This window comes from Pleurodeles waltl, chromosome 2_2 (assembly GCF_031143425.1).
Source record: "Pleurodeles waltl isolate 20211129_DDA chromosome 2_2, aPleWal1.hap1.20221129, whole genome shotgun sequence".
In the NCBI taxonomy this organism is placed as follows: Eukaryota; Metazoa; Chordata; class Amphibia; order Caudata; family Salamandridae; genus Pleurodeles; species Pleurodeles waltl.
This window is the reverse complement of record NC_090439.1, coordinates 666,377,137-666,404,146: the sequence shown is the minus strand read 5'-3', so window position 1 is coordinate 666,404,146 and position 27,010 is coordinate 666,377,137. Positions and strand designations below refer to the sequence as shown.

The 27,010-nt window shown below is 43.6% G+C and overlaps 1 protein-coding gene across 1 annotated transcript in view; it reads left to right on the top strand.

Moving 5' to 3' along the window:
* Positions 1 to 27,010, top strand: part of TOX (thymocyte selection associated high mobility group box) — a 308,168-nt gene that overhangs the window by 263,217 nt on the left and 17,941 nt on the right. Inside the window, exons 6-7 of the mRNA XM_069220230.1 lie at positions 8,984 to 9,064; positions 23,763 to 24,140. Coding sequence (XP_069076331.1) covers positions 8,984 to 9,064; positions 23,763 to 24,140 — 459 coding nt within the window. The remainder of the gene's footprint in view (positions 1 to 8,983; positions 9,065 to 23,762; positions 24,141 to 27,010) is intronic.

The window sequence follows — 27,010 nt, the reverse complement described above, 5'->3', positions numbered from 1 at the left end:
CCTCACCATCTGCTGAGGGGAGATTCTCTCCCCCAAGCACATTCCTTTGTGTGAAGCCAGGCCACTTCACACCTCATCAAAGTAGCCTGGCAGAAGCTGCTGCAGGCTGGCCAATCAGAGCACAGCAGCAAAAACAATGCAGAGCTGAAATTGGCAACTTTTTAGGTAAAGTCTAAACTTTTTACCTGAACAAGTTATATTAAATCCAACAACTGGAAGTTGTGGGATTTATTACAACAATTAATTTGATACCAAATTCTTGGTATGTAACATTTAAGGAGACTTTAAAATTTAAAATAAAGTCTGCCCATTCTAGCCTATGAAGGCCATTTACTTCAATGAGGGAAAAACAAATTTGGCTGTTTTTACCTCACCAGGGCTTATAAATCTATTTTTATAAAGTCCCTGCTTATAGTTACATGGCACCCAGCCCTAGGGGCACATAGGGCACACCTTAGGGGTGACTTATATGTAAAAATAAGGTAGTTTAAGACTTTGGAAGTACCTTTAATTCCAAAGTCGAATTTGCATATAACTTTAATTTAAAAGCAGCCAGCAAGGCAGGCTTGCTTTTAAAATGACACTGGGCACCTCAGCAGTGCACCTAGGTGTGCACCACCTATGCTGTGGTCCCTAAACCTACATGCCCTACCATATACTAGGGACTTATAGGTAGGTTAACTTAGCCAATTATAATTAGCCTAATTTGCATATGCATTTTACACAGAGCACAGGCCCTGGGACTGGTTAGCAGTACCCAGGGCACAGCCAAGAGTCAGTAACCACCAGTACCTATCCAAAAAGAGTGGGGGTGATCAGGCAAAAAAGGAGGACTTTCCTACAGTAGCCCTTTTGCTTCAACTCTTCTACATTGCTGTCTTGTCTGCTTTTGTTTCTTTTTTGTGGGTAATGCCCTGCCAGTGTACTTGGCCTCCAGTGTCCTCCATCTCTTCTAGCTTCTGTTTACTTATTGTCTTGGTATTCAGGCTCAGGTTCATACTACTTTTCTACTTCATACACAAGCTGCTTTTGTTTTAGATATCATTTTGTGATTAATTTGACCTCATTTAGAGTTGTACTGCCTGATTCCACCTCTAGATGTGATTTTCGTGTATTTTCCAGGATTGGCTGTTAGGAAGTGATGGCAGACTCATTACCACCTTTAAGATGGTCCCATTGTATGTGTGCTTCTTTAGTTCTATGCTTTTCTTTTGAAGATGAGGGTGTGAGAGTTGTTTATTGCATTAAACATCATTGAACAATTCACCTAATGAAAAAAGACTTAGGCCAGTGCAATACAGTTAGTAGAGCTCCAATCAAGGGCATCTTTCAGGAGGAGACATAGAAAGTCCCAGGGATCCATTAGTGCACTGAACCTCCTTTGAGGATCTCCCTGCACTATGTGAATGTCTCTGTATGCGAACCTTTCATGTTCCCTTAAGGTTCGGAGTGGCTCCTTCAAAGAAACACCGAGCGATGGCTTTATAGAAACAGAAGGCTGGTTTGGAATGATACCCCGTTTCTCTATTTTTCTGTCTCCATCACATAATTGTTAATTGGGCGCACAGCCCAGTCTGCGCGGCACACTCAGGTGCGGGTACGCGCCCGCCTACTCCGTGTATAACGCGGCACCTGGTGTGCAATCAATGTACATGGCTCACAAGTGCAATAATTTGCATAGATGCCTGTCTCTTGCAAACATTGCTGTGGCAAACCGTAAAGAAATGGTTAAACCGCGCGCTCGTGGGAATAAAGAAACAGCCTGCAATAAAAATGTGGTAAGGCTACCCAGGTCATTTTTCAGCAATTTAAAATAGCTCCTTAGTGAACAGGGGAAAGTTCTGTGAAATCCAAACCAGATGTGGGTGCACACAACAACGAGCCTTACATTTCTAATTGGGGGCCCTGCAGGGCTGCACTACCTTTTCCCAAATCACAAACAACATGTTCTTGCTCCTAGCTCACCAAATGACTTCAGCGCATTAGCTAGGGAGACGTGAATGAATATGCAGTTATGCTAAAGACGCAATGGAGCGTACACTGAGAGTTCATAATGGCTTCTAAAATTACGACTGGTGGGTCTGTGCGTGTGTATGTGTGGGAATGTTTATTGAATGAAAGCCCTTGTAGCAGCACGCGGCGGATTTACCTCGATATCCTGGGCTGTAATGATCAGGTATCACAGGCGAGCAACTGTCGGAGAGCAGTAACACATGCCCTCTTGCCGGCTGCATAATTCATGTGCGGTAATATTAGCCGCCGCTGTTGAGCTCAGTGGCAACACCTCATTATTTTACCCCTCAGTATTTATTCCTGTGTTTGACGCCTCATGAAATTGCTGTTAATGTGTTATGTGAGGGCAGATCTGACACAAATGGGAAGAATTTAATTTCCCACTCATTCCTTCCTGCTGATGTGTCCTCTTCCCCTGGTAGAAGTGGCAAGTGTAAATAGTTAATTTGCTTCAATTATGAGCCTGTCCTGCTAAATTAGAAGCAGCAGGGATATGAAGAGCTGAAATCACACTTATGAGGCAGCTGACAAATCCTCTGAGCCCACAAACCAATGTCTTCTTTTTGGAGCTGTCAGTAAATCCATTAATTTTATGTCAAGTCAATCAAACCATTTACTTCTCATTGGTGCTTAAACAGCCGCTAGATCAGCGCCACGATGAATCCTGCTATCACCTCACAGAAGTCGTATCTCACGTTAGAATTCCTTCAGCAAAGGGACGCTGCGTCTGCATGTTAAATACTGCTCTATGGCTGCAAGTAGGCAGGGCTCCGACAGCGCGCGATTTATGTGTGGTGTGATCCTCGTGCAAACAAAATAACAAGGAACCATTGTCCCACTGCGTTTCCCATTTTGCTTCCATAAATATACGAGCTCTGTTCCGAGTGGCATTTATTCCGTTTAATGGAGTGAAAACTGTTTCTAAAATGCGCCAAGTGGTGCCTGCCCAAAAGGGGCCTATAAAAACAAATAAAATAAGCGATTCATTTTTGGTTGTTGCTTTTGGAGCAGTTGTTTGAAAGAGCAAAACTTTCAACAGCTCCCTAAGACGATACAGTGGGTAATTCACAAAACGTTTTCCAGGAATAAATCTGGAAACTGTCTCAGTTTACTCATGTGTAAAGTACTGTGTACTGTACCCAACATATACGTATATGAGGCAAATACAGGTTCCACATGGTGGTGGAAAACTGGGTGTCCTCAAGATAATGTTTGAGAAGTGGCCATGGACTGCAATGCAACTTTTTCGGTGCTAACAGACCTGCACAAAGGCAAGTTTCACCATTATCAACACCTAGCACCCCAAAAAACGACTGTGAGTAGTGTAGAACGTTTGGGAAAGTGCTCCTCCATTAGCGGCAAAGCTGATTGTAATAGGAAATTCTGCACTTTGAAACTAAAAAGTGAAATTTGCACATTTCCTATCCCTAAACCTAGGCAATGTTCACTTTGCATGCCCTCTCCACACAATGAGCCCGATTCACAAACTTCATTTTGTAGTAGGTAATGTAGTACTACAGTAGTACTACTTACTACAAAATGCAATTCACAAACCTGCGAGTGTAAATGTTCGCCTCCACCTCTCCTGTCTTTTCTGTGCAGAGATCCATGCACATGTAAGTTTACTATCTAGTACTAAATGTGGTAGGACCTAGGTGGGGTGACTGGAAATGAGGCATACTTACTACTCAATGGGAAGGTTTCATGGAGGAGTAAGGAGGCATATAGGGAGGGGCATGCACCCACCCGCAAAAGAGCAGGACTATTGCTATTCACAAACTGTACTTCTAACGTACTCCAGCAAAAAATGCCCCAAACTGTGTTAAATGTATTCTAGCACAAAGCTGGAGTAAGTTCAGCACCACACATGGCCAACTACTGGCACTGCAACAGCCTCTTATGGAAAATAATGGAGGTTGGACTTAAAATAAAACCCTGTAGGAAATAATATTAAATTACATTAAATTATGTAACCTGGTTAAAATATAAATACATCCTATTAATGTTAAAATTTAGTTAAAAAGAAGACATTTATGATTTACTTTTAACATATTTTACTAACCATTTTTAAAGTTAAAGTTTAATGTAACATTAATTTATATTAAAATATAATTAACCATTTACTTAAGATGTGATGTGTTTTTTCTTAAATGTAAACATCCGAAAATAATTTTAATTTGAGTTAATATAGTCAAGATAATGCAATTTTAAATTAAAAATAGATTAATAGTGCTGTACATGTTTATTTTCTTCTACAGCCAAAATATATAAAAATAGTTTACATTTATATGAACATTACGAGTTTTGTACAACTTTTGTATTTTTCCCCATACTTTCCCATAGAGTAGTCTCCATCACTGTTACATTATATTTTTAATTCAAAAAGGTGCATTAAAATGTGTTATTATAAAATCGATAATGTTTTATATTTAGACATTTTTTTAAAACATTAAACTAAAAAGAATCATAATTTTATTATTTTAAATAATGTAATTTAATGTAATATTACTTCCTATGTGATTTGATTTTAAGTCCCTTCCGCCATGTGTTTTGGCACTAGTAACTTTACACAGCTACATTTGACTCTTCCCTTCTGTTTCATAGGCTGGAGGTATGTGTAGATTTATCTTTGTGAAAAGGCCAACCAGGGTTTTATAAAAATTGAAGTAAGATACTACTGAATGTGAATTCCATAGACATCCAAACATCCCTTTGTACATACATACTTTATACATGTCAGAAGGGAATGTACATGAAAAACTACACCACAGTAAACCAAGCAGATATGTAAGTGTAATTTATGCATAGAAGCTTTTGTACTTGCCTCACACCCCATAGCTGACAAGTGTTCACATTATCTGCCATGTTAGGTCAGTGGTCTCAAGCTGGTTTGTACCATTGAGGGATTGTATGACATTAATATAAGAATTCAATCTCCTCCCTCTCAGAAAGCTCCAGAGCTGAACAAAGGATCAGTTAGTTTCTTGACTGCTGGACAAGCTGAATAAGACTTGTTTGAAAGATGTGTGGCCGACATGAAAATGCACTGTGTACAGTACGGGTTACCAGCTATGTTGAGTAATGATGCTAGTGGCCCTAATGCAAGCAAGCAAATGGGCCCTAGTCCCAAGGGTAGGTGGTGAACTAAAGCCATAACGATGACCTCATTGTCACTACACATGAAACCTATACCCCTGGGTACCCGTGACTCAGTGAGTGACCGGAAATGCATTGAAACTTGTAATGGAGTGATGATGAGATGAGGTCTCAGCCAATCCCTTGCTCGTGACAGGATCTCTTAAATAGCAGACCTTAAAGTAAGCTTTACTTCTCTTTAAACTCTGAACACAATAAAACCTTGTATTTCAATAAACTTTCTCGTTTCTTTTTAATGTATTTTGCTCATAAAATGGCTGCTGCTTGTGTATGGAAAATGAGGCTACAGTCGACATAGAGCAGGAGGCTATCAGGAAACGGCATGAGTGAGAGATTGACTAAGGATATTTGAGACCATTAGGCTGAGGTTTGTTATAAAAAACGGACATAAAAAGAGACAGATGTGCTGAGACTTACAAAGCACATTTTGAATTCCACTTATTTTCTAAAAACAGCTTGTGCTGAGTTGATTTGAGGCGCTGGGAATACATTGGAAGCTCTTTGTCAATTCATGTTAAAAATAAACAGCAGGCTCAGTGATGGAAGCAACTAATTGCAACTGAAATAAATCGACTTCTCCATGTCGCTTTGATAGCCAAGCTGGGCTCAGCCTGTAGTTTGAACACGGGACCATGTCTGTGCCTGAAAACTTCCCAGGAGCCTCTACACTGTCACAATCTAATTCTTTTTTTTTTTTTAATCCGGCGTTAGCCAAGACCTTTTGATTGTATTCTTCAGTTATATGTATTATGATGTTATTTGAGGGGACTTCCACCCACCCCCCTTCAACTATTGATCTGCTGTTGTGCCATTCACATTTTTCATGTGTGTGCCCACTGCAGATTACAGCATGCGTTAATGAGGCTCACTTCAGCCACTGGCTAACCGCAGTGTGAGTGGCAGCACTCTGCCTCTTTATAAGGGGCACGTATACACACACAAAGTAGTTTTCTTAGGTGTCAAGGTCTACTATGGTGATGTGTGTGTTTTGAGACCCAAAAAATATTTTTGCTTTTAGCCGTTGTTTTTTTTTTTTTTTTTTAGTTTAATGAGGGCCCGGCAGTTTTCCAACAATACAGTTTTGCAAAACAAACCATAACAAAACAAGTACTGTCAAAGCCAAAATAATGCCTACTAATGCCAGACCTTTTGGCTTTGCCAGTGCTTGTTTCTGTTTTAGATCACTTTAGTGGCATTCACAAAACCGGAATAGGTTTGCTTCTCCAAAATCAGAGCCAAAGCCCTAAGTCATCTTGCTGAAGAAAGATGCGCAAGTCACATAAACCTGATTTTTAATCTCACATCTTAGTTACTCTCTCTCTTCTGCATACTGTTCTAATGAAATCGATTTAAACTTTCCATGGGAATAGGACACTGAAGTTAAGCTCCTTATTTTAATTGCTTCTGTTATGTAATGTGAGTGGAGGGAAGGGAACTTATCAGACCTTGGATGGGTTTGGCAAGGGCTAGAAAAACCATATGACCAAGAAAGATTTGAAGTAGTTGTTGCAACTTACTTTATTTCATCCTCATATTCTAGTACTGTCTTCTGCATGTTGCACACCAAAACCACTAAATTGAAATTATATTTCAGGACTTAGTTTTTCTGAACATATCATGGGAATGTGGATTACCATCATCACTGAAATTACCTCCTGAAGGAATGATAATCTTAGCATAGATGTAATTTACCGCTGTGATATATCCTTTCGAATAAGGGCCAAAGACTTTAAACTTTTTCCTTATTCCTTATATAACTAGGTGTCTCCTCCTTTCATCGTCATCTTTTGCTCTAGGATTACTCTTTCAGTTGTATTTTACGTCTAATTTATATGTTTTGCTTTAGGTTCTAAATGTTCTTTAAGTCCTATGCTTCAGTATCAAACACTTCCTTTAAACGAAAACTAAACTTTGTTGACTCCTTCAATGCTATTCTGACCCAGGCTTGGATAATTCTATTTTGGGTATGATACATGCTTCTTCATAAGCCTACTCAAGTATGCATTTTACTTAGTGTTGAAGTTAATCCTTGGCACTTGAACGTTTGATCACATTACTATTATTCTGACTCACATACATTCACTCCTACTACATTTCTGATTACTATTAAAGGTCATCTGCAGTCAAGTTTCAGATCTCGTGGGGTTAGTATTTTATGGCATATTCGGCTGACAGCAACATTCCCAGATTTGATCATTCCAAAATGCCAGTGCAAGATTTCACTGTGACGTCTCATAGAGTTTGAAATTCATTATCTGTGAAATCATGCTCTGCCCATTGTTGACGAGCTGTTGAAAGTTATTTAAAAAATTTGAATTCAGTTAGATTTCAGGTCATTATCAGTTTTGAGCTAAGTTGCTGCCAGAGTTTTGCTGATATAATAAAGCAGTTTCTCCTGTCAGACTGTATTTCCTTTTTCCTTGTATCAGTGATGGCCACTCACATTCCAACTCCTGCCCCAAAAAGGCCTAAGTAGGTTTTCTCCAACCTTCACTATACTCCGTACCACTGCCAAAATAGACAGTCAGGTAATCTGGCAAACCCAAAAGCCACAGAAAAACCGAAGGCCTGGGGATGAGTAGCAGCTTTTCTTTTGGGGCACTGTGGCCCGAGCCCCAACAGAAACCAAGGTCTTAAAATTACAGTAGCTGGAGCTGTGCTTAATTGTACAGACTGCTGGTGACAACAGTTCCATCCCTTCATTAACTTCTCAACCATCAGGATAATTTCTCCATATGTAATGGACTGAGTGCCCCATCTCACATGCACAGGCCTTTTAGGGGGGTAAAAACACCCAGACTATGAACAAGAGCCCCAAAATTTCCAACAGACCACTGGGCTATTTACCTCAAAAGAAAATCTGACCACTCCTGGGGATTGTTGATGAACATTAAGCTGGTGTGACTAGCTCGGCTGTATGTGTGTGTGTGTGTGTGTGTCAGCACACGCTTTGGGGAATGAAGTGGTCCTCACACTGTTGGTAAACCCTGACAATGCCAGTTAAAGGCCGTCTTTGTGGGAACCATTGCTCATCAAAGATCTGTCCCTATAGTGTGTTTAGGTTCTTATGAGCAAGTGCATCATAAAACTAAAAGTGCAGTTACATTTTCTGTAGTTCGCAGTTGTCACCAAACCTGGTATTAAGGCACACAGGGACTCAAAAAAGCAGATATACGCACATTTTTACTGTCAACAGCTGGTCCTCGTTTATATAGGTATGTCTTGGGAGGGGTTCTGTGGGTTTGGTTGTATACAGTGTGTGTATGTGTGTGTGTGTGTGTGTGTGAGAGAGAGCGAACGGCATTGTAGGATTGCGGTGCTCAGTGAGTCACCATGTGGCTTAAAGTAGAGCCACATGGTAAATGGGCAGTTATTGACGCCCTGCCTTTTATGCATTTACGCAGTGTTAGCATGGGGCCATCACAGGAGCGCATCATTAGCCAAACGATGCTTATCTCTGCTAGACAAGGGATGAAGGAAAGATGCTAGACCAAGATCTGGTAATCTGTAGGGTAAGAATGAGCGGGGGGGGGGTGTGTTTTTGTGTGTGCATGTGTGTGCGTTTGTGCACCAGACTATCTCTGATCTTGGCAAGAAGAAAACACTGCTCACTGTGACGTCATCCATATTATTTATTGAACAGAATTACTTTGCATTGCAATTCGTTTAATTTTTTGCATATGTCTATAAGTTAAACATGTGTTCCCCAACCTTCGGGTACTGTATCTATTTACTTGCACAACCATTGAAACGTCATTTGGGGTGAAAACTATGGATCCACTTCTAAGGCTTTTATTCGTCATTCCCTCTGCAGGTATATAAAAAGAAGACTGAGGCTGCTAAAAAGGAGTACCTAAAACAGTTAGCTGCATACAGAGCCAGCCTGGTGTCCAAGGTAACAGATCATGCTTTGTGTTTTTTTATTTAATTGTTTGTTTATCTCGCTTCTTTCATTAGGCGTCACACATGTTGCCATGCCACCACTCCAGGCCGTGTTTACAGATAGATCTTAGAAGTGCTAACTGCGTCTCACTGACATTGTGCCAATAACGAGTCAAGAGAAATTATCAGTGTGACAATTTGGGAAAGTGTTCTTGTAATTAAAAAGAAAACATAAACTCTAGTAAACCTTATTTGCATGTGTTTGACATTCACAGAACATCCTCAACTGAGAGCTGCTGCTTTCCGTTACATGTTCTGCATCAGAACGATAGCCTTGCCTTTGCAATTCCCTGAAGTGACATATGGGGCGCGTTAATCAGAGACCCGTGCTAGCGCTGAACATAGTTTTAATTCAAGGGTTATGTACGCCACTAATGGTCATAAGGTCTGAGCTAAACTTAAAAAGGCAGAAGAGCTCCTTATTAGGAAACACCATGTAGTACGGCTGTTAAGCCTGTTTTCTACCGAACATCGTTCACCTTGTAATAGAAAGCCGAAGTTCGTACAGACATTGGTCTTTAAAATAGTATGACGGCACAGTCCAGGTCCAGCTTGGGCATGCACATGACATGCCCTGATGGGTACACATGAACTCTTGTGCCAAGTGTGAGCAAATCAGAAGATTTAAAAAAGCATGTTTGACACTTGTCGGCCATCTTGGATTTCGATGAGACTATATGACATCATAGGCAAAATCCATTTGCGGTCTTGCTCTTATATAATTACTATTACGCAGACGAATATCTATACTGACTTTCAGCTTTGTATTGCAAGGTGAATGATTTTTCACCCTAACAGCAATACTATGACCTTTACGAAGCAAACGCCTCAGTGTTACATAAGTCGTGTCAGATGGCCAACATTTGTGAACTGAATTGGAGGAGCCCCATATAATAATGTCAGCCAGAAGAGTATCCTGGCCGGTTCTATTTGGGCTGTGTTTCCACACACCTAATTACCAGTTGCAAAAATACCATACCCGAATTAACCAATGTGTTTTCACACCTAGTAAAACCACCAGTGCTCCAAGGCAGACATAAGGCATAGGCGAGCCTAGTCCCACCCATATCATATCCCAGGCCGTGTTTCCACTCACAACTTCAACCTGATCTGAGCAGGAGGAATCTTTGACAGGAAAAGCAAGTAGCAGCACCAGGTGCAGTATTACCGGATGCAGAAATGGCACCTCTAATGCCACAACACTGTAACACTTTTAATCACGCAGAGGGATATTTTCAATGAAAACCATGTGATAATATCACTCCACACTACTGGAAATAGGTACATTAATAGTAGTTTATAATCTTGTATTTTTTTGCATTAATGGACTATTCCCTTTATATTTCGTAGTCTAATAACAACGCCTTCCTAGGGTTTGGTTTGTGTGTTGGTCATGGACTGCATTGAATGTGTACAAGGAACAGCAGTAGGTATTTACAGCCTGCTTTCACCCAGCGAGCCTGAGACTAAAAAAAATACTTTGACTTGACACTAAGCAGACATGATGATAAGGTCACAGATCAAAATCCTGTCTCTGCTATCCTGTCTCTGGCTGCACTTCCAGAGGGACATTTGCCAAGTTATACATTTGCAGCCTTTCACCTGTCATTGCCGTCACCTGATGCTTCATGTCATGAGTGAGTACCACAGTACTGGAGCAGTAGGTGTTTACTGAAACCATCGCAGACAACAAACAGAACATTCCGTACTAGTCCTAGTACCATAGAGTGTTCAGTCATTAAATGTCCACTTGCATACTTCTCCCGGGAATACACCAGAGAAGTCTGACTGTTACCGATTTCCATACATAAGCCTGTTTCCCCTAACCCTACTCCTGCAGACTGCACACTGGGCAGCTACAGGAATAGGTTTACGTAAACGTGTTTTACACAGTTTATTAACTTCCATTTTTAATTTCCACTCCACCTACAACTGTGTCAGATGTCCTTTCCTGTACTGACCATCCCACCTCTGCCTACTTGAATTACGTTAACGTTGACATATGCCCACAGTGTGCAAGGGCTAGTGAAAATCTTGCCAAAATTGGTGCTCATCATATTCTGATTGCCCATTCGTGACAAGATGTTGTGAAAATTCATGAGCCCATATTTTGTGAATCTTCCACAATCATAAGTACAGTCTCTACCCTAAGCATCAGCAGATGCTGATATTGTAAATCAGGAATTTTCTAGTATACATTCCGCTGCTATACAAGAGCAAAACTTGCCTGTACAAAAGTGTTTGTGAATCAGGCCCAGCGTTACTGGAAAGCACTTCGTAATCTCATCTCTCAAAAACAAAAGAGAATCCCTATTTCTAAATCAAAAAGAACTTGGAAAGCCTTTGTGTCTGATGTATAGAACATGCACACAATGCACATGTATATATGCAGAAACATAAATACAAACAAAGTATAATGGACACACTGACTCATTCAAGCCATCATAAATACATACACCAAAGCAATCAAACAACATATACCCAGCTACGTATGCACGCAGACACTCCACATGTGGTGATCCATGCACATGTTTAAAGGAGCACAATTTGATACGCAGCACACTACACACAAGTGCTTGTGAGCCAAGTGGCCACATGTCCTATGAGGCACATTAAGATCGACCTGGCGCTCTTTCAAAAGCGTTTTCACACGCTGGGTTATTAAACCCACCTTTGCCATAAATGAATGCAAAAACACAAGTCCCAGAATGTAGAATTCTCCTGGCCAGATACCCTGAACTGGCGGAAGTCACTGCATTTGACAGGAGTCATTTGTCTGCTGTGCCATAAGTGCATGCATTAACAAATGGAGGAAAATAAAAAACATATATTTGCCTGAATAATATTGACAGTTTAACTTGTTTTGTTTTGCTGATTTAAAACTTATAAATTTGTTTCCACTGTTTCACCTGGCTGAATCATTAAACATTTTCATTTATATATATTTGATTACATGTTACAGGAGGCTGTAAGTCCAATGCAATAAGTTGTTCAAATCAGACCCGAGGGATCCCTATTACTGTCAGACAGTGCAGTGCAGTCCAAGGACACTGAAAATGTACAGGGTCTGGTAGAGCAAATTCCTGTTTTGGATGCAGTTTTGTGACAGTGTATTTTCTTTCTAGCAGCACCTCCATAGAAAATTCAAATCCCTTATTATCGTGGTGAAAAGATAAATCGCATTCCAGGGATTTGATGTTTGTGTACCACTTGCTCATCCATATTTTCATATCGTCGAACGGTTTGGCATAGGTGATTTACACAAGCAAAATTCAGTGAGCAAAACGCGAAAATGAAATTTACAAGATGTACTTATGCAAGTGCGGAAAGCTGTCTGAATCCAAGTCTTAAAATGCTAGTGCACCTAGTTTAGTTCATAAAGGGTCACACCAGCCTCTTTCACAGATGCAACAATGGCGCTCTACATTCTTGAAGGAGAGAAACACATCTGAACCACCCCAGAAAAGGTTGATTGCACTCTGGCTATCGAACCGGGAAATAAAACAGGAGAGACACCTGCTCAGTACATTGTATGGTGGTCATAACTATCCATAGCCGTATCCGACTACTATCCCTAGGATTCTCCTAGCCAAGGCAGGTGGGCGTTCATTCTCTTTCTTGGGACCAACAAGCTGGAACAATTTGCCTTTAGGACTCCGCCATATACAGAAGGAAGGCTTGCTCAGGAAAAATGCTTAAAAGTTGACTGTTTCTTCAGTAGATCTGCCTCAGCTCTTTCTTACTGGTTTGCATAGCGGTGGGACACTCGCAAAGAAGCTCGCGTTCTGTAAATCCTTATACATCAACATCATATTGACAGTCCTACCCATAACATATTATGGATAACAAAGCAAGCAATCATATCATGCAAGGGCAAAACGCATTTACTTTGGAAGTTCAGCACACAATCATTGTCCATAGAACTCAGTCGAGAACACAGAAATGTCAGCGGAAGCTACACTAACTATTGCAGAGTGTGAAGACAACAGAAGCGTTTCAAATATCTATCACAATAAAACAACCTTGATTCTATCCACATGTAAACCCTGTTCCACAATCATAAGCAGACAAATGAAGATTCATAACATTGAATTATGGCAGAGTTACTTACCTATGACTGACCTGGATGTTACACCTATGCTCCTGGTTGGCCACTGTTTTATGTAATTGACTTATTTTTTAATCACCTTTCAATACATTTAACTAAAAAAACTTTTCAGACCATGCATTTCCGTTCTGTTGTGTTTAAGCCTCACCTACCCAACCAACATTACTACTTTAAACACACCACCTACTGCCTCCTTCCTTCCAAGTACCTTGTGCCTGACAGACCTGTGAGTAACCCATCACTTTCCTTGTGACTTACATTATCACCAGGCATCTTAGAACTAGAAGCAAGTACCAAAAATACCTCAACAGATAGACCACTTAGAGAATTTTTGATGGAACTGCTTTATGAGTATTCCTTTGTGTTCAGTCCATTTTATTTGATCATGCTTCGTCCTCACCGTCAAATGTTCTCTTTGTAAGAAGAGTTGATTCCTTTTGACACTTTTTCAGAAGTCATTTTTTACATTACTTGTACAAATCGCATAAAGTCAACAGGAAGGCAATTTTTTCAGTCCTGCACTCTCTCCATAATATACTCCATCCTGCACCTTTGTTTAATTGAACCATCTACCCGTGTTCCTAACAGTGGAAAACAGCACCAGAAGGTTTAAAGACTATTTGATATTACTTAGTGTAATTTCCGTCTCTCCAGCCTCTCAACATTTGAGGATCTGAATGGAGTGATTTATCAATGGATAATATCTTTATCGTGATTATTCTCTTGCTTGTCATCTGCAGTCATGTCTAAATTTCTATCTGGTTGAGTGGCAGACTACTAGTGCAAAACTCATACCAAGCCTAAATATAACTAAAACCGTCTGTTTTATAAAGGTTATTAGATAAACATATATCCTCCAATGAACATTAAGGATACACAGTAAACCTTCAAGACTTTAAAAGACCTACTATTGGTAGTGGTAAAGTATATCAGAAAACAATATACTTCTCTGTTAATAGGATAGTCACCTTTAGTAGAACCGTTTAATATATTTCCAAAACTTGTATTTGATATATAAATATCTTGCCTTTCGTGCTATTGCATTAATACTGAACTGTGATTTAAAGCATTGTTCATGCTCTTTACTATTATGGAGATTCACTGTGGTCATTCTTATTAAAACTGGTGGCTCATTTTGAAAAATAGGCTTTGACCTCTTAGTTAAGAGCAGTAGATGTTTATGCACATGCAGGTACATGTTCTGCATAATCATCCATGCCTTCCATTGAAGTATCTCCATCAACATTTCTTTTGTTATGGTTTAACTCTGTTGTATTGAGTTTTGTTGAGTACACATACACCCACCTACAACCAGAGGCCGGTGGGGTGCAATGAGTCAGGGAGTGGTAGGTTCAGTAAGAAATAGCGCCTCCCCCTCATCCTCAGTCCCCATATCCATCCCCCCACCCTCCACCCCACCTCCCATCCCTCCCTCCTGGGGTACTCATGCAGTGTAAAGGCATTATCGAACAGCTAGTTTGTGTGTGTCGCAAAGGTGGGACTAACAGGTGTGTCACTTCAGTGAGACGGAGTGGCCATGGGTATTTGGGGCAAATCAGCTCCCTGAAGTCTTTGGACAAGAGTGTAAGATACGGTCTCCATAATTCTCCATAGGAGTTGCCCTGGGTCATCAACACCAGGGTCAACTTCTCCATCCCTAGGACATGCCATAGGCAGTGAATCCAAGTAAAGTGTGTCCGTCCCCCCAGTGTGGTCTGATGAGCCGATCACAAAGTGATGGTGAATTGGCGGCCCTTGTGGAATTTGAGTGGATAAGTGAGTGCGTTTGGGAGGCCTAGAATTGTAAATGGCAGGAATCAGGGTAAGTTTGTGTCTAGACAGTCATCTATATCAGGACGGCCTCCTAGAACTGTGCTAGTTTGGGACAATCCCAAAGGATACGGATCAGAGTCCCTGGTAGGTCACATTGGCCCCAGCAATTCAGGCTGCGTGTAGGGTTGCCTTTATGCACTGGGAAGAGTATAAGATGTCAATATGTAATGATTTTGGTTCCTGTCTCTTCAGTTGCGGGATTACTTGCCATGTGGCAGGCTTTGTGGTACACCTCGTCCCACTCCTCCAGTGACAGCTGTCTGCCAATTTCCAGTTCCCAGTGGCCCTGTCTAGGTGCTTTGGATGATGGGGAGACATGTAGGCGAATACCATATAGTTTGCTGACTAAACGTTCGCTCATACTTTGTCAAGGGTTGACTCGCTGCATCTCGGTTGGTGGAGTTACTGAGCCAGTGTCGGATCTGCATGTAGTGTAGATGTTCCTTCACAAGGAGTGTGTAGGTTCTTCTCAATTGGTCGAAGAGAATAGGGCCATCTTCATTAAAGTAGTGGCCAAACGACCGGCATCCCACCTCCTGCCAGAGACAGGACTTTACTTGGTCCATACCTGGGATCAAATCTGTTTTGCCTATTATGGGTGCGAGAGGGGAGAGAAATGTAGGCAGCACCTTAAGTATGGCCACATTATCCCGCACCCGAAGCAATGATCTTGTGAGTGGGGAAGAGTAAAGCCCCCTACGCTCTTTGCAGTCTTGTCAAGAATGGGACCTTTCACAGAGGTGTGCCCACAATGGCGTGGTCCATGAAGAGCCAGTGTTTCTCTGGTTCTGCCTGTGACTATTCTACCATACAGCGCAGCTGCACCGCCTAATAGTAGCTTTGGAGGTGTGGGAGTCCCAGTCCCCTTTCTACTGGTGGACGATAGTTCCGATCTCTGCTCATCCGAGGGCGTTTGTCTGCCCAAAGAAAGCTATGAAGGGTCGTTTGCAAGGATTGAGCCATCCCTGCAGAAGGATCCACTGGGAGCGTCTGGAAGAGAAAAAGAATGCACTTATGGCTGCGACTCTGCCCAACCAAGAAAGTTGGTAGAGGTGCCATCGGCTACGTTTTTAGCCACCTGTTTGAGAAGCTTCTCGTAATGTGCCTACCACTGTCTAAGTCAGCTGAGTACCCAAGTGTGCAATTGATTTCTTCACCCATTGTATGGGGAATAGGCAGGAGAGTTGCATTTCACTCTTAGGTGGATCTGTGAGATTAAGGGTTTGGAACTGATGAATATTTATTCGGAAGCCAGCCCCTGCTCCAAAAGTGTCAACTTCCAAATAAAATGCTGAAAGAGCACTTATTGGGTTGTCAAGGGCCACTATTCCGTCATGTGAGTAAAGACTGATAGTGTGGTCTTCCCCCCAAAGCATACCCCTGTCATGGCAGGGTTATATTGTATTCCTTGGACAAATGGCTCCATGTGTAATACGAACAGCTGAGAGGATATGGGGCACCCCTGTCTCGTACCTTGCTGATGGTGAATGGGGCTTAGGTTTGGCCATTAACTCTAACTGTTACTCTAGGATGGCCATAGCTACTCAGAATCCGGAAGCGAAAGTGCTCCCCAAAGCCGAAATGGGCTAGTGTCTTCACCAGGTATGGCCAGTGGACCCGGTTGGACGCCTTCTCAGCGTCTATGGACAAGAGCATGATATGACACGCTGGGCCCTGGGCTTTGTCTGTAAGGTGAAGAAGTCTCTTAGTGTTGTCACTGCATCGCCGGTGTAGGACGAAGTCTGCCTGGTCCGAGACTATCAGACCTGGCATAAGCGGGTTTTGGCGGGCCCCTAATATGCTCGTAAAAAGCTTGTTATTGACATGGAGGAGTGAAATAGGTCAATAGGACCCGCAGTGCTTCCTGGGTTTCAGAATAACAATGATAGATGCCTCCGTCATTGCAGTCATCTGTGAGCTGGGTCGTTTTTGCACCCTGAAGGTACCGATCCAGGCCATCCACCGAGAGGGATTGGGCCACGTATAGGTCTGCGTAAACCCCCTGAAAGCAGGCTGAATTGTGGCTATCATTCACAATCTCCTCCCCATCCTCCCCCTTCAGGGACTCCACCCTCACTGCTTGTCGTTGGGTTCGCAGCCGGTTAGCCAGAAGCCTACCACATTTTTTGCTCCCCAGGTAGACAGTATGTTTAAGGTGCAACAGTGAGTATTCGGCTGTATCTATATCTAAACCCACAAGTTGCTTCCTAGTGGCAACCAGCTGTCGCCAGACTCTGGGGGTAGCGGTGTGATAGTGAATATGCACCAAACTCCCTCAACGGTTCCGTGACTTCTCCCTTTGATTCCTGCGCATTCTGTTGTCTGCTGACGCTATGGCTATGAATTCCCCCCTTATCACTGCTTACAGTGCGTGCTACAACAATAAAATGTGTGTATCAGTCGTGTCATTGGTGTCTGGGTAGTTAGTGAGTGCCTTCTTGATCTGCTGTACCGCATCCGGTTTGTGTAAGAGTGTTGTGCGCATTCGCCAGGATTGGGGGGAGTGTATCGATGAAGGGAGTGTTAGATCCACTGACCGTCATGAGAGATCAAGGTTCCATATCCATGGAGGTGACCAGATCTTGTATCTCCTTAGTCCCTAAAAAGGTTTTGTGGACATATGGGCAAAGTGTGTGGTCACGAGAGTTAAGGTTTCGCACTCTCCATAAATCCCTCAACCACATCCTGTGAAGCCATTGCACACTCTTGTTAGATAATTCCTCAGTGCCTCCCTGTCTCTGTGCTGAGTGGTCAAGCTCATTACTAAAGACTGCGCTAAGGTCTCCTCCCAGTAGCACCATCCTATTTATGGTTGTCATGACCTCCGCTATCGATCTACGGAGGAAGGGTTCCTGGCTTTCATTAGGAACAGATATAGGGGGTTATTACAACTTTGGAGGAGGTGTTAATCCGTCCCAAAAGTGACGGTAAAGTGACGGATATACCACCAGCCGTATTACTAGTCCATTATATCCTATGGAACTCGTAATACGGCTGGTGGTATATCCGTCACATTTGGGACGGATTAACACCTCCTCCAAAGTTGTAATAACCCCCATAGTGTCTATGACAAAGGCCTGGTCGCATATTTGTATGAGATACACTAGGAGTCGTCCTCTAATTTAAGTTATTTTAGCTCCAGTTGTCCCCCAGAATGTATGAGAGACCAAGATCCCCACCCCTGCTTTCTTGGTAGGTCCGGACAAAAAAATTGTGAAAAGGATCTGGATTGTAGACGGTGCCAGTCACCTGACCCCAAATGTGTCTCCTGGAGTAAGCATTTATCAACCCTTGCTTGCTCTAGGTATGAGAGAAGGGCCTGTCTCTTCAGGGTTGTTCAACCCTTTTATATTAATGGAAAGTATTCACAACTTATGTCTGCATGTCTGTATTGGGAAGATGATTTCCTTCAGAGACTCCTGGGTCTCTTAGTTGATAATCTGTTGTATCGTTACTAGCTAATGTCCGTCTGACTCTGAGTGGTTCTTCCTTTTGGTTGCATGAGTACCCTCCCCAATTAACAACCCAACTTTACAACAACAAACATAATGTCCCTGGTAGGACAAGAGCTCCAAACAGAGCTACTTGCAGTCCCGTGGTATCTCTGAGGTTGAGGTCCTTGGCCCAGTTCCTTTCCTTTGTCCAGAGCAATCCATCTTTCTCCCCTCCAGCCCTGCCCCCCCTTAGCTGGTGTTATCCTTCCAAGGCCCTCTAGTAATTACAGGCGGTGTTCATTTGTCAGAGTGCCCTAAAAGAGCTTCTTTCCTCTCCTGAGCAATAGTATCAGTTTTGGGCCACAGGTCTCTGGGTGGGTTGGGGCTCCGCCGCCATCTGAATTGTTTTGCAGCTCTCTAGCTCTTAGGACTGGATGCTGTTACTCTACCTGGAAAGAAACAACTTGCTGGACCCCTCCCGATCAGAATTCAGAACTAATCACAGCACAGAGACAGCTCTGATCGCCGCAATCAACTGCATTCGCACCCTACTTAAGGGAGAAGAATCAGCTGCACTCATCCTGCTCGACCTCTTTGCCACCTTCGACACGGTCTCACACCTCACTCTCATCAGTAGTCTACGCCATATCGGAATAACAGATGACGCGCTCAGATGGATGGCAGCCTTCCTCACAGGACGTACCTGGAAAGTCTGCTCCCCCCATTCACTTTGCAAGCCACACACATCATCCCACAAGGCTCGCCCATCAGCCCCACACCCTTCAACATTTACATGTCCCCACTAGCAGACATTATCGGAGAGCACAATATCAACATCATCTCCTATGCTGACGACACCCAGCTAGTCCTAATGCTCTCTGCTGACCCCTCTACATCAAAGGTCAGCTTACAAAACTGAATGAAGGACATCTCAGCATGAATGAGGGACTACTGTCTAAAACTCAACACCGACAAGATGGAAGTCCTCATCTTCAGCAAACACACAACCCTTTGGAATGGTTCCTGGCAGCCGTCAGAACTCGGACCCATGCCCTCACTGAAAGACCACGCCCGCAACCTCAGCATCATCCTAGACAGCAAGCTCTCCATGAAATGACAGGTCAGCGCCATATCCTCAGCGTGCTTTCACCTCCCCATCGACACCAGGAAGACAGCGATGCATGCCTTCATTACCAGCCGACTGGACTACAGCACCGCTCTATATGCAGGCTTCTCCCCTCATGCAGAGACTCCAGTCCATCCAGAATTCAGCCACCGGACTGATCCTCAACTTACCCAAGAGAGCCCACATCACCCATCCCCTGAAAGACCTCCACTGGCTTCCGGTCCAGAAAAAATGCCTTTTCAAGCTCCTGACCCATGCCTAGTAAGCCGTCCATAACCAGGGACCTTCCTACCTGAACCACCGGCTACACTTCCACCACCCCTCCAGGAATCTTCGCTCTGTGCACCTTGCCCTTGCATTGGATCCCCCGCACATGCCACTGCCGTCACAGAGGACACTCCTTCTCCCATCTTGCCATCAAAACCTGGAACACCCTCCACCTCCGCACCTCGCCCATGCTGCCAACTTCAGAAAGGGGTTAAAGCCCTGGCTCTTCGAATGAGACCCACAGAAAAGCGCCTAGATGCCCTCACAGGTGACAAGCCGTGCATACAAATGCAATGCGTGTCCCCACAAATTGCTGACCTTCTGTTCCTTAAGGAAAGAGGTCACAGGGCATTTTGCAGTGTCAATGCCGAGAAGTCCTGATATAGTGTCTCCATATGGCCTCGAAACTGGAGAGGATGCTGTTCTTGTGCTTTGTTTAATATATGCTCTTTCAGGGGGAAGTCATGGACACAGACCAGGATGTCTGTTGGATGAGAATTTTCAGAGCGTGGGAGGCCAACATTGCTGAACATTGGTGCCCGTTGAGGTCTTCAGAATTTGTGCGAACAGGGCTTGTATCTACGCTCCAATTTCTCCCTCCTCTGCTGCAGTTGGAACACCTCGTATGCTGATGTTATTTCAGCTGGACCTGTTCTCCAAGTCTTCTGCAAATTGAATTGTTGATCTTTAAGACGGATGACATCTTGTTGAAGTTGCTTGATTTCCTCATCCCAGTTTGTCTCCTGGTCCTCCAGTGTCAACACTATGGGGGTCATTACAACCCTGGCGGACGTTGTTACAGCGGCAGTAAGACCGCCAACAGGCTGGCGGTCTTTTTTTTAGTATTATGACCATGGCGGTTACCACCATGGTCATCCGCCGCTTCTCCGTTCCGCCTGGGTCTCCAGCCCGGCGGCCGTCACAATACCACCACCGGTATTTTGACCTGGCTTACCGCCGTGGATTTCCAGCGGTATGAACCAGCACGATCAGTGCCAGGGAATTCCTTCCCTGGCACTGATAGGGGTCTCCCCCACCCTCCACCCCCACCACGACTCCCTCCTCTACACCCCCACCACCCCTGCCACCCCCCAAAGGTGGCAGGGCACCCCTACCCACCCCGACCACCAACATCACATAACTCACACACACACGCACGGAGGCACCACCAACACACACGCACACACACCGACATACATGCCTACATCCACACACTCAGTCAGACACGCACACCCATATACAGACATACATACAGACATACACGCACTCATTCCCAAAACACGCAGGCAGGTCAGCTTCAGCCTTCGCGGCCACCGCTATCTCATATCCTCTACTGGCGGTGCCGCGGCCCCTCGTTCCCACGGCAGAGCCCATCATAGAAGCTGTGCGCAGCACTTCCGCTGTTCTTCAGCGTGCTCTGCTAGGGGGGCACTGCATGGCACTATATCAGCCGCCGAATGAGAGATTCGTTTAAGGCCTAGGTCGAGGATAACCCCGGGCCACCAGGGCGATTGAAGCATGCCGTTCGTCCTGGACCTGCCTCTGGGGAGCTGGTGTCTCTGGTGATCCGAGCTGGGGGAGACCTCACTGTCCAGCCTACCTTCTTCTCCTTGAATGGGGTCCGCGCACAGGTCGGCCTGCGGTCTTCCCGCTGCTCTCCATTTGTACCATTAGGTCACAAGTGTGGCCCTCCCACCCTGCCGGCACAGTTGCACTGAAGTGGGAACCAATGAAGGCCCACGGGCCCCTCTGTCACCAGGGCTGCGCTGTCGCCTGGGTTGTCCCCTCGACACGGGGACCGATTCCCGGTGACCACTGGCTCTTGCATCAATGTTGGGGAAGGCCGATCAAACTTGGCTACTCCATCTTCTCATTCCACCTGCCATCTTGAGTCTCTTAGTGTTGACGCAGCTGCTCCACTCCAGAATGGGGATCGCTGCCTAGGAGGCTCTGTTCGTGGCAAACGAGGCTGGGTGGGTTAGCAGCATGTATGTAGGTTTGTTTTGGGCCAGTTGCGGCTACAGTTCAGGGGAACTCCACCCGGACCTCCTGGAGACAGGGAGAGGAACGAGAGACACGTCCTACATGCCCTCCATCTTGGCCACGCCCCCTTTTCTTCTGTTATGACCTAAAGATTCACTAATATTCTTCAAGAAGTTCTTAGAGGTAATTGCTTTTTGTTTAAGGTCTGCTTATTATCTGTTGTTATTGTCCAGTTCACAAAGATTTCTGTGTGAGAAGTTTGATTTAATCCTGATTTAATCCTAAACTTGCTCTAAAAAGAAAACTTTGTGAATCAGCCCTACAGTCTTGAAATAAAATTCATCTTTAGAAAGGCAGAGTTCAGATTTGTTTAGTCAGCTGTGCCACTGGGCTATGGCAAATATTGTACGTTTGACCAAATTCATAGTGTCTGAATGACTTTAAGTTGTTAATGCCACAACTTGTTTGGGAACATCCCTAACACTGGTTTTACTGTCTCTGTGCGACATCCCACTATGCCATAACTGAATGACGAGTAGCAACCCAGTGGTATTACAGCACATCCTGAGCCTTCCTAGACCCAGTACAGTAGTGGCTCTGATATTACACGTGCTGTAGTTAAGAATAGTGATATCATCCGAAATAAGGGCCCGATTTAGTTTGACGGACAGGTTACTCTGTCACAAACGTGATGGCTATCTTGTCTCTCGTACTACGATTCCGATAGGATATAATAGGATCCTAAAATGGCAGAAAAGATATCCTTCGTGTTTGTGGCAGCATATTCCCCTCCGCCAAACTCTAAATCAGGCCCTAAGTTTTTTATTCTAATGAATGCATGTGTCAGTTTTCAGCTATGATAATATAATCTGAAAAATAATAACACAAACCTCTATATTTTAGATACTTTATCATAGTGCATATCACAAATGAGACATTGAGTCTCCTGATACACATTTGCCATTCTGGAAAAAAGTGAAGGAATAGCTATTCAATTACACTTAGTGGACAGTTTTTATATGATACTCATGCTTCTGAGTAGTAAACTTGGTTATTATCATTTGTCCTTTGCAGCTCCCAGTATTTGAGCTACAATACAGGACTAACAATTACATTTGCATTGAAATTTGTGAGGGAGCCATGAATAAGCAAATACTGAAAAACGGATTTAGAGTTGGGTGTCAAAGGAAAATTCACACATTTCTGGCGTTTACTATATATATATCCAGAGAAGAACCTAATGGTGGAATGCCAAACTGTCCCGGGGAGAGAATTTTGGAAAAATTACCTCTAGGAAAATGTTTCTGGGTGTAGCACTGGCCCCAGAAATTATTGGATTTTCCCTTACCATCTAAATCAGGCCTCGATTCAGGGTCCTACATACAGGGATCCAACTACAGGAGCTCAAAAGTATGTAAGTACAGTTGTACTGTTGAATGTCCCAAAGGCATTACTTGTCCCTAGTTGATTAAATGGCCCTAGCGTTTCTATCAGTATTCTATCTTTTACTGGCGGTCAGAAGTCATACTTCAGGAGTACCTTGTGCATTCCATCTCATTTCAGTCTGTATCCGTATCACTGAATGCAGTGTGCCAGTGCTCTGACTGCAAAGTGTGAGAGGAAGGATATACTGTTTTGTGTTGTTTAGCGAGTTAGAACTATACCAAGTTGGAACTTACAATAATAGTGTTTTTGGGTTAAAGATAAATGTTGTAATTCTTTATGGCAGGGTCCTGGGGTTCTTTTGATAGTCAATATTATACTTACTCCTTCCACAACTCAGATGCAGGCAATTTTGTGTATGTTTCCAACTGAAAATCTGTATTTTTATTACTTTTATAACAGAATTCACTTAAACCTGTTTCCATTTAAAATACTGTTTTATCTGTTATCTCAACAGAGCTACAGTGAACCTGCTGAGGTTAAGACATCTCAAGCATCTCAAATGATGAATTCAAAGCAGTCCGTGTTTCATGGAGCGGTACAGGCGCATTCGGCACTGTATCTCAATTCACCCTACCACCAGCAACCGGGAATGAATCATCACATATCCGCCATGCACCCCAGTCTCCCAAGAAGTATTGCCCCCAAACCCAACAATCAAATGCCAGTGACTGTTTCCATAGCCAACATGGCCGTATCTCCACCTCCTCCAATTCAGATGAGTCCACCACTTCACCAGCACCTCAGCATGCAGCATCAGCAGATGTCAATGCAGCACTCCCTGGGGAGCCAGCTTCACATGCAGTCTGCTTTACATTCACCCACAATGCCGCAGGTCAGTCTGGGATGGAGTGCTTGTGTGACGTGTGAGGCTGCGCCATTGGATGAGTGGTGGAACATTTGTATAATTGGTTCTAGGACAGCTATTTACTATTCCTTCAGCTCGGTTTATTATTGAACTGTTCAGTATCAAAAGGATATGTAGACACTCGCAGTCATTATTCTGTTATATGAATAAAGTTAGAAAGGTTCTTTGAATGTTAGTGCAAACGATGTGTTTCTGCCGCGAACTATTGACTGGATCATGTTTATAACGAATGAACAAGCCTGTAACAGATCTTACAAGGAGGCAACAAAATCGTCTTGAGTAGCAAAGTGCATTCTATTGTTCACTACGTGGCCGATGCGAACATTGTGCCAGGAACACAAAGGATATAATATTTATAGCTACATAAATTGGCAGAAATTACAATGGGTTTTCTTTGTTTGCATTTTTTCTCGGGGCTGCCACTCCGGGTCAGCATCCTTTTGTGGTAACTCAGAGCACAGAGGAAGAATAAATCTCTAGTATCAAGAACAGAAGAGAAATGTTTCTGCTTTAAAACATGAAGGCAAATACATAAAAATGTCAGCAAAACCTAAAATAATGTTTTCCGTTTGTATACCACACTTGTTCATATAAACAGATTTAAGGTGTTATTTAGAGTTTTCAAATGCAGAACATTTGCTAAAAAATGGCAGATGTTCTGTCTGCCGTATTTATAGTGGTAGTGAGTTATACACTCTAAATAGACGTTTAGAGTGGATGAGGCATTTTTTGGCAGTTGTCCTGCATCCAGCGATCACTAAATAACCTATTTAGTGCCAGAAGGTCGATTTTACAAGTGTTGGCATTCTGATAAACTGTTGATCACTGTAATACCCAAAGAGGGAGTGAGAAGAATTTTAATGGGATTTGAGTAAATCCTATCTATGTTTATGAGCACAACATACAGCTGTAATCCCAAAGGGCCTATGCCTGGGTTATCAGACTCATGCTAGATAAGGAGAAACCTCACACGCTTTGGCAATGGAGATTTGAATGCCATTCCATGGCACTGGTTACATCATATATCTTCTTTATTGATATCCTGAAACTTTTATACAAGTGGAATTCTCCACTGATGGTAGTCTGCCAGGAGTAGCTACCAGTGATCTACAGCAGTGTCGGAATGTCCAGGTGTTGTGCATATTTCTCCAATTCCAAGGCAGATGTATAATATCCACTGCCAACGTGAGCAGAATTTCCACTAGCCAACATTTAAATCAGACTTATTGGGTCACATGGTGGTAATTGAGGCAATATTACATTGTCAGTCCCTACCCAATGGCCTCAGGCAATCTTAAAAAGATTAATTTTGAGTTGACACTGGCTTTTCAGATGCGAACACATTGCACTGCATGCCCGTGAACAGCTAGCCTTTTCCCCAACCTTTTGCTCAGCACCATAAGAATTACAACTGTGGTGTATATTCGGAGTGCAACCTCTGACAGTCTGTTCAGGAATCCATCTGCGAGATCAGTCACAGTACTTCATATCTGTTTATAGAAGTTATTACTTTGTGCATCAGGGCTGAAAAAGGCAGCATGCTTTTAATGCCAAATACTGAAGTCCAGATCTAAGTACCAAGTACATCTGGATCTGCACCCACAAGCATGTATTGCTCTACAGTAAAATCGATCTACTACTTATTTGACAGGTACGGAGATCACTGTAAGACGGTGACTATCTAGAAATATAAGGGGTCAATACGACTTTGGCGGACAGAAAAGCCCGTCCGCCGAACTCCCCATGAGTAGGTTGCCGCTAGTGCAGCCGCCTCCCCGCTGGCCCCATTACGAGTTTCCTGCTTGGTCAGCGGACAGAAACTGTTGCGCAGGGTGCAGCAGCGCCTGTCGCAAAGTTCACTGTCTGCAAAGCAGGCGGTAAACTTTGCAAGGGGGCTGGTCAGGGTGGCCCCTGCACTGCCCATGCCAAGTGCATTTGCAGTGCAGGGGCCCTCCTGGCGCATCCTGCACCCCATCTCCGCCAGCCGTTTCATGGCGGTGCTAGTCGTAATCCCCAGAGCACCGCTGCTAGCAGCGCTGACCTGGCGGATTAGGACTGCCAGACCGACGTTAAGTTGTAATCTGTCGGTGCAACAGCAGCGCTACCACTGCAGTCGTAATGTGGCGGTCGGTCTGCCTCATTGGTGGTGGTCCGACTGCCACCGCAACCCTGGCGGTCATTGGACCCCCAGCATCGTAATGAGGGCGATAGTGGGTTGTCTGCAACACCTTTCAGTATAATGATCTCCAGTAAGCGGAAAAGCATTGGCCCCTTATAGCCCTATGAGATGGCCTTACTGCGTACTCAGTGATGTTACTAGAGAAGGCACTCTGTATTTTGTAGGGATCATGGAGCCCCCCTCACAAACATATTTTGCAGTGTACTGCGTCAGTTGTGATAGCCTCATTTCAGATGTACAAGTGATTATTACTCACATGATGTGGTCAGCTGCTTTGCAGCAGCAGATATAAAGATACAATTTGCATATACATACTTAAAAAAAAATTATGAATTGCACCCTGAGAATGTAATCACCCCTTGTCCTGCCACTTGAAATGAAGAATCCGCTACCAACAAAGGTGCAGAAAAGCAGTACTAGTTAAACAAATTAGTTCAAAAAAGATCCTGGCATCCCGTGATTGCAAACTGAAAGGCCGGGGATCAGAAAGTTGCTTTACTATCAAATAGGCAATGACTTTCGGGTACACATTCACACCGTTTGGATCAGACAAGTCATGTAGCAAGTGTCCGAGAAAAATATTTGGTTTCTATGAGTTCAGAAAGAAACCTTAATGAAATATAGAGACAGGTTCTCAGAAAGGAAGAGCTCACCTCGT